This window comes from Somniosus microcephalus, chromosome 18 (genome assembly GCF_052327205.1).
Source record: "Somniosus microcephalus isolate GS21.2 chromosome 18, FLI_Smic_1.0, whole genome shotgun sequence".
In the NCBI taxonomy this organism is placed as follows: domain Eukaryota; kingdom Metazoa; phylum Chordata; class Chondrichthyes; order Squaliformes; family Somniosidae; genus Somniosus; species Somniosus microcephalus.
Genome location: NC_141004.1, coordinates 20,120,785 through 20,133,171, shown reverse-complemented (window position 1 = coordinate 20,133,171; position 12,387 = coordinate 20,120,785). Strand labels below are relative to the sequence as shown.

General features: G+C 50.3%; 1 protein-coding gene across 3 annotated transcripts in view; it reads left to right on the top strand.

Moving 5' to 3' along the window:
- The window catches only part of LOC147105087 (N-fatty-acyl-amino acid synthase/hydrolase PM20D1-like), a 99,766-nt gene extending 88,501 nt beyond the window's left edge, over nucleotides 1-11,265 (top strand). The window contains exons 11-13 of one of the 3 annotated variants that reach the window (XR_015081675.1): nucleotides 1,484-1,583; nucleotides 8,544-8,777; nucleotides 9,329-9,417. Coding sequence is in view for 2 of the 3 variants with exons in the window: in XM_086011164.1 (XP_085867290.1) it covers nucleotides 1,484-1,583; nucleotides 9,329-9,458 (230 nt within the window). In the remaining variant the exon portion in view is untranslated. Of the gene's footprint in view, nucleotides 1-1,483; nucleotides 1,584-7,737; nucleotides 8,455-8,543; nucleotides 8,778-9,328 lie in introns of those variants that run through there. The other 2 variants (XM_086011164.1, XM_086011165.1) reach the window with 2 other exon arrangements.
- Nucleotides 11,266-12,387: the final 1,122 nt, after the last annotated feature.

Below are 12,387 nucleotides of genomic sequence, written 5' to 3'. Positions count from 1 at the left end.
CCATGCTTTTGGTCATCTCTCCGAATATCTCCTTATTTGGCTTGACACCCATTTTTCTTCCCCTTACCCTTCTGTGAAACACCTTGGGATATTTTTCTACATTAAGTGAACAATATGGTTGCAAGCTGTATTTGTATACTCCTATTCCTTGTTTATCCTCCTAAAATATATTACTTCACACTTACCCACATTGCATCCGCCATCTGTCTGCCCATTCCACTGACCTAATTGTCTTGTTGATGTCTTTTACAGTCCTTCCCACTGCTTTTTTGTCATCATTAAGTTTTGAGATTGTACTCCCTATGACAAAGTTTAGGTCATCTACATATACAGAGAGCTGCACTGATCTCTGGGATACACCACTTCCAATTCTTCTCCAATCCGATCAGCATACATTTACCCTAACTCTTTATTTTCCCTCTGTCAACCATTTTCTATCCGTGATGCTACATCTCCTCTGATAACAAACTCCTGAATTTTTCTAACAAGCCTCTTGTGAGATAACCTATCGAAAGCCTTCCAAGAATCTATATGTGGGGGTGGGGATTTCCACAGGGTTCTCCTGATCTTTGACTGTAATTTGGTGGAAATCTTCGAGATACGTCAAAAACAAGCATTTTTAGCCATTTTCCATGGGACCCATTGATCTCCCGTCGGAGGTGCCGTCTTTCAGATGAGGTGTTAAACCGAGGACCCGCTTGCTCTCTCAGGTGGACATAGAAGATCCTATGGCACTACTTTGAAGAAGAGCAGGGGAGTTATCCCCAATGTCCTGGCCAATATTTATCTCTCAACCAACATAACTAAAAACAGATCATCTGGTCATTAGCTCTTTGTGGGAGCTTGCTGTGCGCAAATTGGCTGCTGCGTTTCATACATTACAACAGTGACTACACTTCAAAAAAGCACTTCATTGGCTGTTTTTTTTTGGACATCCGGTGGTCGTGAAAGGCGCTATAGAACTGCAAGTCTTTCTTTCCCACCAAAGTTACAGAGTAGATTGAGAGAACTCCCATGGAAATTCCAGGTGTACATCTACTGCATTCTCTTCTATCCAATTGTTCACTTCTTCAAAAATAATCTATTACCTTTTGTTATAAATCTCATCATCATAAAGAAACTACTCATGAAATAACACTGGACGGCCAGCTGGTGGCGCCGTCCAAGGAGTATAAATACTCGGGCGTGGGTCCAGCTTGCCCAGGGACATTTTGTAAGACAGGAACTAGTGAAGTACAACTAGACCTCCATGTTCTGAAACAAGTTGATTAAAGCCTTGCTTTATACTCTAACCAAGTGCGGAGTGAGTTTTATTACGTCACCTTTGTCAAACTTGCCTTTAACAAACGGGTTAGAACTAGTGTCCAATACAGGAGCAATATTAATAGATTGTCGTTCATTCAGTGAGGGTCAAGCAAAATGAGGAAAACATAGCTTGGTACTTGCTAATTATTGTCTTTCTTACCCTCTCCTTTGCTTCTAGGTCTCTGTATTGCAGGCACAGATACTAGACATTACCAGAACCTGACCAAGGAACTCTATAGATTTATACCAATGATATTGAAGCAAGAAGACTTATCTCGGTAAGAAGTCAGCACAAGGATATTATTCAAGTTTTAAGCATTCTCTTTTTAAGTCTCAAGTCCAGGTATGCTGTCCATAAGTAGCTCTTGGCCATTGCCTTGTGTTGAAGAATGCTGTCATATTGAATGTAGTTGCCTAGCCAGTGTGTTTTGCCAATCTGGGATAAGTAGATACACAGTTGACCCTGCTACAGTGAATAATTTTCTAAATTTGTACAGAGAACGCAGGACAGGTAGGTTTGATGTACAGCATCTTTTATGTTCCAAGCCTAAACAGCTGTTTCCTCTACAGTATTATTAACTCTTTCTTATGATCGCATGCAATCGCAGTTTCAAACCTTGTCTTCTAATCTGTCTTTCTATTCTCGCTCTCTTCTCTCTAACGCATACTTATCTATCTTGATATTGCCAATTGGGTTCTTGTACCTAAATGCACTTATTCCACCTTGGGTTCAGAAGCAGATCATTCAACAACCCAGCTTGGTGTCAGTTTAGTCTTTTTGTTTATTAACATTGGCAACCTGATTAACCTGCATCTGCATGTGAGTTCTAACACCTAAGCCCTGATTTTAACTCAGGCAGGAATTGGAGGTGCAGGGGGCCGAAGTGAGCAGTGAATTGGTGAATTGTCCACCGCCAGCCCCTCCTGTCCCCCCGGAGCGTGAGGACCAGAAGATTTGTGCACTACGACAATGACTTCCGTCCAAAGCCGGCGGGAAAGACGTCACTGTCAGCTGGCAGAAGTCAAACTTCACGGGGTGGGGGGGGCATCCCGCCACAGAAATTGAGTGGTGTAATTTGGGGACTCACACAAACTGTCTCCAGCAAGGTAAGTAAAGAATTGGGTGGATCAGAAAGTCCACCCCACACAACACCTTAACTCCTCACCCACCGCCTTAACACCTCGCCCAGCGCCTTAACTCGCGCCCGCCGCCTTAACTCCTCGCCCGCCGCCTTAACTCCTCACCCCCGCCTTAACTCCTCACCCCCGCCTTAACTCCTCGCCCCCGCCTTAACTCCTCGCCCCGCCTTAACTCCTCGCCCCGCCTTAACTCCTCGCCCCCGCCTTAACTCCTCGCCCGCCGCCTTAACTCCTCGCCCCGCCTTAACTCCTCGCCCCCGCCTTAACTCCTCGCCCCGCCTTAACTCCTCGCCCGCCGCCTTAACTCCTCGCCCCCGCCTTAACTCCTCGCCCCGCCTTAACTCCTCGCCCGCCGCCTTAACTCCTCGCCCCCGCCTTAACTCCTCGCCCCGCCTTAACTCCTCGCCCCGCCTTAACTCCTCGCCCCGCCTTAACTCCTCGCCCCCGCCTTAACTCCTCGCCCCCGCCTTAACTCCTCGCCCGCCGCCTTAACTCCTCGCCCCCGCCTTAACTCCCCGCCCCCGCCTTAACTCCTCGCCCCCGCCTTAACTCCTCGCCCCCGCCTTAACTCCTCGCCCGCCACCTTAACTCCTCGCCCCCGCCTTAACTCCTCGCCCCCGCCTTAACTCCTCGCCCCGCCTTAACTCCTCGCCCCCGCCTTAACTCCTCGCCCCCGCCTTAACTCCTCGCCCCGCATTAACTCCTCGCCCGTCGCCTTAACTCCTCGCCCGTCGCCTTAACTCCTCGCCCCCGCCTTAACTCCTCGCCCCCGCCTTAACTCCTCGCCCCGCCTTAACTCCTCACCCCCGCCTTAACTCCTCGCCCCCGCCTTAACTCCTCGCCCCCGCCTTAACGCCTCGCCCCCGCCTTAACTCCTCGCCCCCGCCTTAACTCCTCGCCCCCGCCTTAACTCCTCGCCCGCCGCCTTAACTCCTCACCCCGCCTTAACTCCTCGCCCCGCCTTAACTCCTCGCCCCGCCTTAACTCCTCACCCCCGCCTTAACTCCTCACCCCGCCTTAACTCCTCGCCCCCGCCTTAACTCCTCGCGCCGCCTTAACTCCTCGCCCCCGCCTTAACTCCTCGCCCCGCCTTAACTCCTCGCCCCCGCCTTAACTCCTCGCCCCCGCCTTAACTCCTCGCCCCGCCTTAACTCCTCGCCCCCGCCTTAACTCCTCGCCCCCGCCTTAACTCCTCGCCCCCGCCTTAACTCCTCGCCCCCGCCTTAAATCCTCGCCCCCGCCTTAACTCCTCGCCCCCGCCTTAACTCCTCGCCCCCGCCTTAACTCCTCGCCCCGCCTTAACTCCTCGCCCCTGCCTTAACTCCTCGCCCCGCCTTAACTCCTCGCCCCCGCCTTAACTCCTCGCCCCCGCCTTAACTCCTCGCCCCCGCCTTAACTCCTCGCCCCCGCCTTATCTCCTCGCCCCCGCCTTAACTCCTCGCCCCCGCCTTAACTCCTCGCCCCCGCCTTAACTCCTCGCCCGCCGCCTTAACTCCTCGCCCCCGCCTTAACTCCTCGCCCGCCGCCTTAACTCCTCACCCCGCCTTAACTCCTCACCCCGCCTTAACTCCTCGCCCCCACCTTAACTCCTCGCCCCGCCTTAACTCCTCACCCCCGCCTTAACTCCTCGCCCCGCCTTAACTCCTCGCCCCGCCTTAACTCCTCACCCCCGCCTTAACTCCTCGCCCCGCCTTAACTCCTCGCCCCCGCCTTAACTCCTCGCGCCGCCTTAACTCCTCGCCCCCGCCTTAACTCCTCGCCCCGCCTTAACACCTCGCCCCCGCCTTAACTCCTCGCCCGCCGCCTTAACTCCTCGCCCCCGCCTTAACTCCTCGCCCCCGCCTTAACTCCTCGCCCCCGCCTTAACTCCTCGCCCCCGCCTTAACTCCTCGCCCCGCCTTAACTCCTCGCCCCCGCCTTAACTCCTCGCCCGCCGCCTTAACTCCTCGCCCCCGCCTTAACTCCTCGCCCCCGCCTTAACTCCTCGCCCCCGCCTTAACTCCTCGCCCCGCCTTAACTCCTCGCCCCCGCCTTAACTCCTCGCCCCCGCCTTAACTCCTCGCCCCCGCCTTAAATCCTCGCCCCCGCCTTAACTCCTCGCCCCCGCCTTAACTCCTCGCCCCCGCCTTAACTCCTCGCCCCCGCCTTAACTCCTCGCCCCGCCTTAACTCCTCGCCCCCGCCTTAACTCCTCGCCCCCGCCTTAACTCCTCGCCCCCGCCTTAACTCCTCGCCCCCGCCTTAACTCCTCGCCCCCGCCTTAACTCCTCGCCCCCGCCTTAAATCCTCGCCCCCGCCTTAACTCCTCGCCCCGCCTTAACTCCTCGCCCCCGCCTTAACTCCTCGCCCCCGCCTTAACTCCTCGCCCCCGCCTTAACTCCTCGCCCCCGCCTTAACTCCTCGCCCCCGCCTTAACTCCTCGCCCCCGCCTTAACTCCTCACCCCGCCTTAACTCCTCGCCCCGCCTTAAATCCTCGCCCCCGCCTTAACTCCTCGCCCCCGCCTTAACTCCTCGCCCCCGCCTTAACTCCTCGCCCCCGCCTTAACTCCTCGCCCCCGCCTTAACTCCACCCGCCGCCTTAATTTGCCACCCGCCGTCTTAATTTGCCACCCGCCATCTTAATTTGCCGCCCGCCGCCTTAATTTGCCACCCGCCGCCTTAATTTGCCACCCGCCGCCTTAACTCGCCGCCCGCCACCCGGCGCCTTAACTCCTTATCCTGCATTTTGGGGGAAAAATTGGGTCGCGCCCCCCTTTGGGGCACTAACTTCGTAGTGCCCCGAAAAAATTAGTGCCCCCGCAGCCGAAATTCATCGGTAGCGCCCCAAGAAGGAAGCAGGATGCTACTGGAAGCGCCCCGCCTCCCTCTTGTGGCGCTACGAGTGAATATCACGGCGCTATGTGCCGCAGGCCTACCTCCCCTTCTTAAAGGGGAGGGGCCTTGCGCAGCGCGACCCGGGGCCCAGCTGGGCCACCGGGGATTGGAGTGCCGGCAAAAGAGCCCGGCACTCAAGAGAAGTGCCGGACTCATGGAGCGCAGCCAGCAGTCCGTGGGGGGCCTACAGAGGAGGCCGTGGACTGCAGAGAGGGCAGGTCCTGGCAGGCAGCCAGCAACAAAAATGGCCACCCGGTACCTCGCCTTTAATTAGCGCCACCCTGGCCGCAGCTATGCCCCCCTGACCCCTTCAGCCATAGCGTCCGGCGGTAAGTCAGGGCGTGCTACCAAAGATCGCGGCTGGGGCGCTGCCCACAGCGATGACGTCATCACCGGCGGCACAGCGCCGCGGGGCGCTAGCGGTTACCACCACCACTAACTTCCGCTGAATTTTGCGGGAGGCGTTGGCGGCGTCGCACCCGGGCGCTAGCTGCTTTGCGTCCCATTAGCGCCCTCGCCCGGCACCTTAACTCGCCGTCTGCACCATTCCCGCCAGGTGAGTGCGCTAAAATACCCCCTATAAAATTTGTGGAGGGAAAAATTCGATTAATTTGCTCCTAACGGGGCGCAAAGCAACTAACGCCTGGGCGTGGCGCCATTAACTACTCCCACGAAATTCAGCAGGAGGTTAGCGACAGCGGTAACCATTAGCACTGCGCCACCGGTGATGACATAATTGCCGTGCACAACGCCCCGCTCGTGCCCGGCCGCAATCTTTGGTAGCGCCCCCTGACTTACCACCAGACGCTATATCTGACGGGGTCAGGGAGGCCTACCTGCCGCCGGGTCGGCGCAAATTAAAGGCGAGGTGCCGGGCAGCCATTTTTGTTGCTGGCCACCTGTCAGCACCTGCCCACTTTGCCATCCCCGGCCTCCTGAGCAGCCCCCGCCCCCCCCGTGGAGTGCCGGCTGCGCTCCGTGAGTCCGGCACTTCTCTTGAGTGCCGGGCTGTTTTGCCAACAGTCCGATCCCTGGTGGCCCAGTTGGGCCCCGGGTCGTGCTGTGCTAAGCCCCTCCCCTTTAATAAGGGGAGGAAGGCCTGCAGTAACGCGGCCTTGTTCCCTCGCAGCGCCCCAAGAGGGAGGTGGGGGCGCTTCCAGTAGCGCCCCGCCTCCCTCTTGGGGTGCTACCGGTGAATTTTGGGGGCGGAGATGCTAACTTTTTCAGGGCGCTAAAAGTAGCGCCCCGGCGAAGGTAGCGCCCCAAGAGGGGCGCAACCCAATTTTCCCCCCGTGGAGTTTTAGGTTAGTGATGTTAAATATTTTTTCTCTGCCACGTTCCTCCCCTTGCCCTTCCTGACAATGTTGATTCTTTTCTGAGGTATGATCCGCAGGTACTGGGCAAGCAGATAAGTGAGTGGGCCACTCATATGTGAACCTCAATCAATTGTCAGTGGACTATTTGACCGGTAGGGCATCATCACAGCCAAAACCTTATTTTCACCCAATGCCCACTCCTGGCAGGGGTTCACTGGATAGTGATCAGGAGCAGGAACCCTGGCTAATTTTCCCCTCCCTAACCCAGGTGCATGAGGCTGACAGTAGTGCCCCTGCAGTCATTTTGACTGAGATCAGCAGAGACTGGGAACTGGAGGGGAGATGCTCATGGTCTGCAGGACTTCACTACTCACTGGTTAAAGGGACTGGATCATCAGGAGGGCTAATATTAAGCATTGTGGTAACTTCCTTCCAAAAAAGGTGCCAATTCATAGATCGTTGTGCATGTTAGATACTCCTGCTTCCGATTGGGGACAAGCCAATAGGAAGGTTTTATTAATACAGCCATGGGTTGAAATTGAAATCCCAAATAATGCAAATAGGGATTGAATAGTGCAAGTCCCGCCCCTCCAGTTGTGGTGCTTACAATTTTATACGGTTGGTTACACCAGTAAGAGAAACTTTTGTCAAGCCATACAAAGGTTCTCGGTGATTGGGTTCAATTTTAGAAGGAGGCCCCCTGGGGACAATTGTTATCACCACCAGTAAACAACAACAACTTGCACATTTATATAGAGCCTTTAGCGTAGTATAACCTCCCAAGGTGCTTCATGGGAGCATTACAAACAAGATTTGACACCGAGCCACATAAGGAGGCATTAGGACAGGTGACCAAAAGCTTAGTCAAAGAGGTAAGTTTTTAAAGAGCATCTTAAAGGAGGAAAGCGAGGTGGAGAGGCGGAGAGGTTTAGGAAGGGAATTCCAGAGCTTAGGGCCTCGGCAGCTGAAGGAAGTCAGTATAATTATGACATATTACATTAAAAGCCTCATCTCTACCCCAAAGCACAGGCTGAAATGGTTTGCATTACTCCAAGCGTATTCCCATCATGCCCAATAATAGGATATCATTTGCTTTCACTAGATTAATTGGACCTTGGTGAATATGGAAAGAACATAGGAAAAATCAGGGATAAAAATAAAAACAATTGGCCCATCTCTCTAGCACATTAACTTTCCCATCATAGCATCTAATTGTATTTTGAAGAGTTCTAATGGTTTTTTTCTATCTCTCTATAATCCTGTATGGTAAATTATTCCAAATATTTCTTTCCCGTTGAGTAAAAAAGGTTTAAATTTACTTTCACTTATCTCCATTTCTGTTCCCTGGTCCCACTTTCCTGACTTGTTGGCTTATTCTTGGTTTCCCTTATTTATATCATTTACTGTTTTTCACTGAGGTCCCGTCCACTTAACCACCTTCTTTCGAGACTCTAGCGGTTCCTTCTGACACCTCAGTATTGTTAGTGCTCCGGGAAGTGATTAACTATTTGGGAAAAAAATGTCAAATGGTCTATCTGAACCGAGGATAATAACTTGGAGAAAGAGTCAATCACATATCCGATAGAAAAGCAAAACTGTTTGCTCATTTTGTTGCCTTTGCCAGTTACCTCCCCTGATATTATAATAGAACAATCCATTCCAGTCCGCACCTCTTGTAACCTCGACCTTGGTGCCATTGTTTAGTTCTGTCTTTTTAATGTACTTTGTATCAATAGATGGTTGAGTCATTTTTTTGTGGCGCAGTCTCACAGCTGTACTCGACCTTACCATACAAGGTTATAGAGAGATAGAAAAAAACCATTAGAACTCTTCAAAATACAATTAGATGCCATGATGGGAAAGTTAATGAGCTAGAGAGATGGGCCAATTGTTTTTATTTTTATTCAGCGAGACTCGCTTGGCTCGAAGAACACACCTGTGCTGTGAATGGATCTCACTGCTCCGAGCCGACTAGCTACAAACAGCAGGAACCTAAAGAACTGACGTGTGAATCCGAGATATGCCCTCTAAGTGATGACTTTGGCCTTTGATAACAGGATGATGGCAATCGACAATTCTTGCAACAAGCACCGAGTTGATGAGTGCTACTGAAATTCTGGTCAATGAGATGAGACACATGGGGTAATTAAATAGGGAATGTAATTTTACAGCTATGGCGCCGGAAATATATTCCCGAGCCTTTCAAAAGTAGCCTCTGGTAATATCCCTGATGCTCCAATGCACTACAGTATTGTGTGCTATAATATTCAATTATAACACAAGATTATGTGTTGGTGGCACGGTGACATAGTGGTTAGCACTGTTGCCTCATAGCACCAGGGACCCGGGTTCAAATCCGGCCTTGGGCGACTGTCTGTGTGGAGTTTGCACATTCTCCCTGTGTCGGCGTGGGTTTCCTCCGGGTGCTCCGGTTTCCTCCCACAGTCCAAAGATGTGCAGGTTAGGTTGATTTGGCTATGATAAATTGACCCTTAGTGTTAGGGGATTAAATACACGGGGATAGGGTGGGATATGTGTCGGTGCAGGCTCGATGGGCCGAAATGGCCTTTATCTGCACTGTGGGGATTCTGTGATTCTGTGATTAAGACCTTGAACAGTCATCCTCACAAGAATTGAATAATGTTTTTTTTCAATAGCGCTTTTTTAAATCTTCCTCTCTCTCTCTCTCTCAGGATACATGGTGTGAATGAAAGAATATCTGTAAGGAACTATGAAGAAATTGTACAGTTTTACTTTCGTTTGATGCAGTACTCTGATTTTTGGAGCCTACCTCTCCCTCGTAGTACCTCACATGACCTGTAGAAGAAGGGCCAGCAAAATGTCCCCAGATTGACACAGCCTGACAAATCCTTCAGACTTTCCAAAGTAACCCACGGTGGGCGTAGTTGTATAAACGTTCCCGTAAAATCCAATGAAAATTCTGCCACGGTTATTTCTCTCTTCAGCCCTTTTAAGAGATTCTGACAAATTGTCATTCTTAGTAGATTTTTTTTTTCAGGGGGCGAATGGAGTTAACCTAATTCGTACAAGGCACATGTTAGATTCGAATTTTGGAGAAACTCTAGACGGAGACGGAATTGAGGACAAATACAGAATTTATTAAGCAACTAAGAGAATACGTGTGCACACGGGAGAGTCATCCTGCTTCCTCAAACAAGAGATGCACTCACGGGGATAAACAGTGATTCATTCAAGCTATACAGTTCAATAAGCAATGCCCACTTTCTATAGAATGGGGCGTATACGTACAAACAGTGTCATAACCGTTGCTCTTTATTGATTTATGTGGTTAGTCACTCAACTGTCGGGTCCACCCTTCAACTGTTGGACCCACCCCCCCCTTGAACTCAGGTAACCCCTGACCATGCTAGCCACAGATGTGGATCGTAATTCTACTCCCGCATTTCTGTTGTTATCTTTTCCTCGCTACAGGCCTTGTTTATGTCTTATCCTTCTCTGTCGAACAGGCCGGGTAATTGCAAGGCCACATTGATTCATGTGTTCTGAAACTTAGTACAATGTTGGTTTTTAATTTGTACTCTTATTTCCTGGGAAACAGGGCAGTGTTTAGACACTGCTCTACTGGGGGGCTGCGGACACACATTCCCATGCCCTTATCACTTCTATGTGTCTTTGATGTTTGATATTCAACTTTGCTGCATCCCTGCTATCTGTTCCCAGCCGCATTTTGTCAGTCTCTGTTTTGAAAACTAAAAAAGAATCTTTATCTTAAACAGCTAACATAGTCAAGTATCCCAGAGTTCATTGGGAACTAACTGGATCCTTCACACAGGAATACAGAAGCACGTCACGTGACTCCGTGCATAGACCAGGGTTAATCTCTGGCCTGTGTTGAGTTGGTTTATCGTCCTTAGACCCGTAGAAGTGGTGGGGGGGGGGGAGAGAAATCAGCCAGGGTAACCCCCTTCTGAGTGCAATCCAGCAACCCTGAGCTGAAAATGTTCATGTGTGGATAGCGGGCGGAAAAGGTTGGCCAATTAGACTGCTGACACTCACCAGCTAAGGTGGATGGTGAAGAAGAACCAGAGGGACCGGAGGACTGCTGCCCCCTGTGGAACAGTGCTGCAACAGCAACCACTGCCGTCATGATTCGAGAGGCACAGGGAGAAAAATTAGAAGGCAAAACATGGAAATGCCTACAAATTGCTGCTGAATCTAGCCAACACAGTCATATGAATACATGAACATTTTAAAAGATATATACATATACCAAAGGGACGATTGAATGTGTAGTCTTTATTTCCTCCGGATTTACCTGCTTGGCATGTAGTATTATCGAACACCTTTTGAGTGCTGCAGAGTTTGTGGATTTATAATATTTAGCGAAACATTTTTAACAATGATGTTTTCACAGTATTATTTATAATTGTATTTTGTTGACTGCATCTCTTGTTTAGGGCAGTCATACAATGAAGGTTATTATTTAAAAATCATTCACACATAAATTATAAGCTGCTGATTTAGACCGCTTGTGCCAGGGGCATTCTTTCACACCAGAACTCTAGTACCATAACACTATTGTTAGTTTAGCCAGAACAGTATTATAATTATTTAAATAATAAATAAATAAATAGATATTTTGAACCTAGCTGTGTGGCTGTTTTATTCTTTGAAATAAAAGGACAACCAACTGTTGGATATCTGAGGCAGACCAGCACTTTATGAATCGTGTGCTCTCGTGCTGTTTGTTTATAGTTGGTCTTAGTCACGTAGACTGGGAGGCCTCGGCCTAATGTTCCTTCAAGCAGTTTATTTGATGTAAACATTGTCTACCTCTCTCTTTTTCCGTCCACTGTTCTCAAGATGGTCACCTAAACTGGTCAGAAACCGGTCTTCTGAAGCCAAACATATGCAGTGCTGCCCCAGTGTACCAGAGGCTTTCAAAAAAAACTTTGTTCCCGTTAAATGCTGACAAGGCCACAGTCAGTGCCCTGACAATGTGGTGGTAAGCTGCCACCTTGAACCGCTGCAGTCCTTGTGGTGGTGTTGCTCCAACGAATATACCAGAGTGGGTAAAGTAGGTATCATAAGCACATAACATAGAAACATAGAAGATAGGAGCAGGAGTAGGCCATTCAGCCCCTCGAGGCTGTTCCGCCATTTAATGAGATCATGGCTGATCATCCAAACTCAGTACCCTGTCCCTGCCTTCTCCCCATATCCCTTGATCCCTTTAGCCTTAAGAAATATATCTAACTCCTTCTTGAATATATTTAATGAATTGGCCTCAACTGCCCTCTGTGGTAGAGAATTCCACAGGTTCACCACTCTCTGGGTGAAGAAATTCCTCCTCATCTCTGTCCTAAATGGCTGACCCCTTATCCTTAGACTGTGATCCCTGGTTCTGGACTCCCCGGCCATCGGGAACATCCTTCCTGCATCTAGTCTGTCCAGTCCTGTTAGAATTTTATAAGTTTTAATGCGATTTAGGACAACATTATCTGTCCATTCATAGTCAAAAGGCCGAAAATCTTTTTATATATGAACACGCCCTTTGTCCGCTTTGCAGCACCGACATTTCTCAAAGACGTATATGTCTCGTAAACCTACAGAGAGGCAGTGAGTTTCGGGAAAGACTTATTCTGTATAAATTCATATTGAGGACCTCGCATGCTCTTTGCCAGTCTCTGTGCTCGTCACCCTATTGACGGTGACAGTGGGGTAGCAGCGGGTCATCATCACATCGAACCTTTGACCTTAAGAGGAAGTA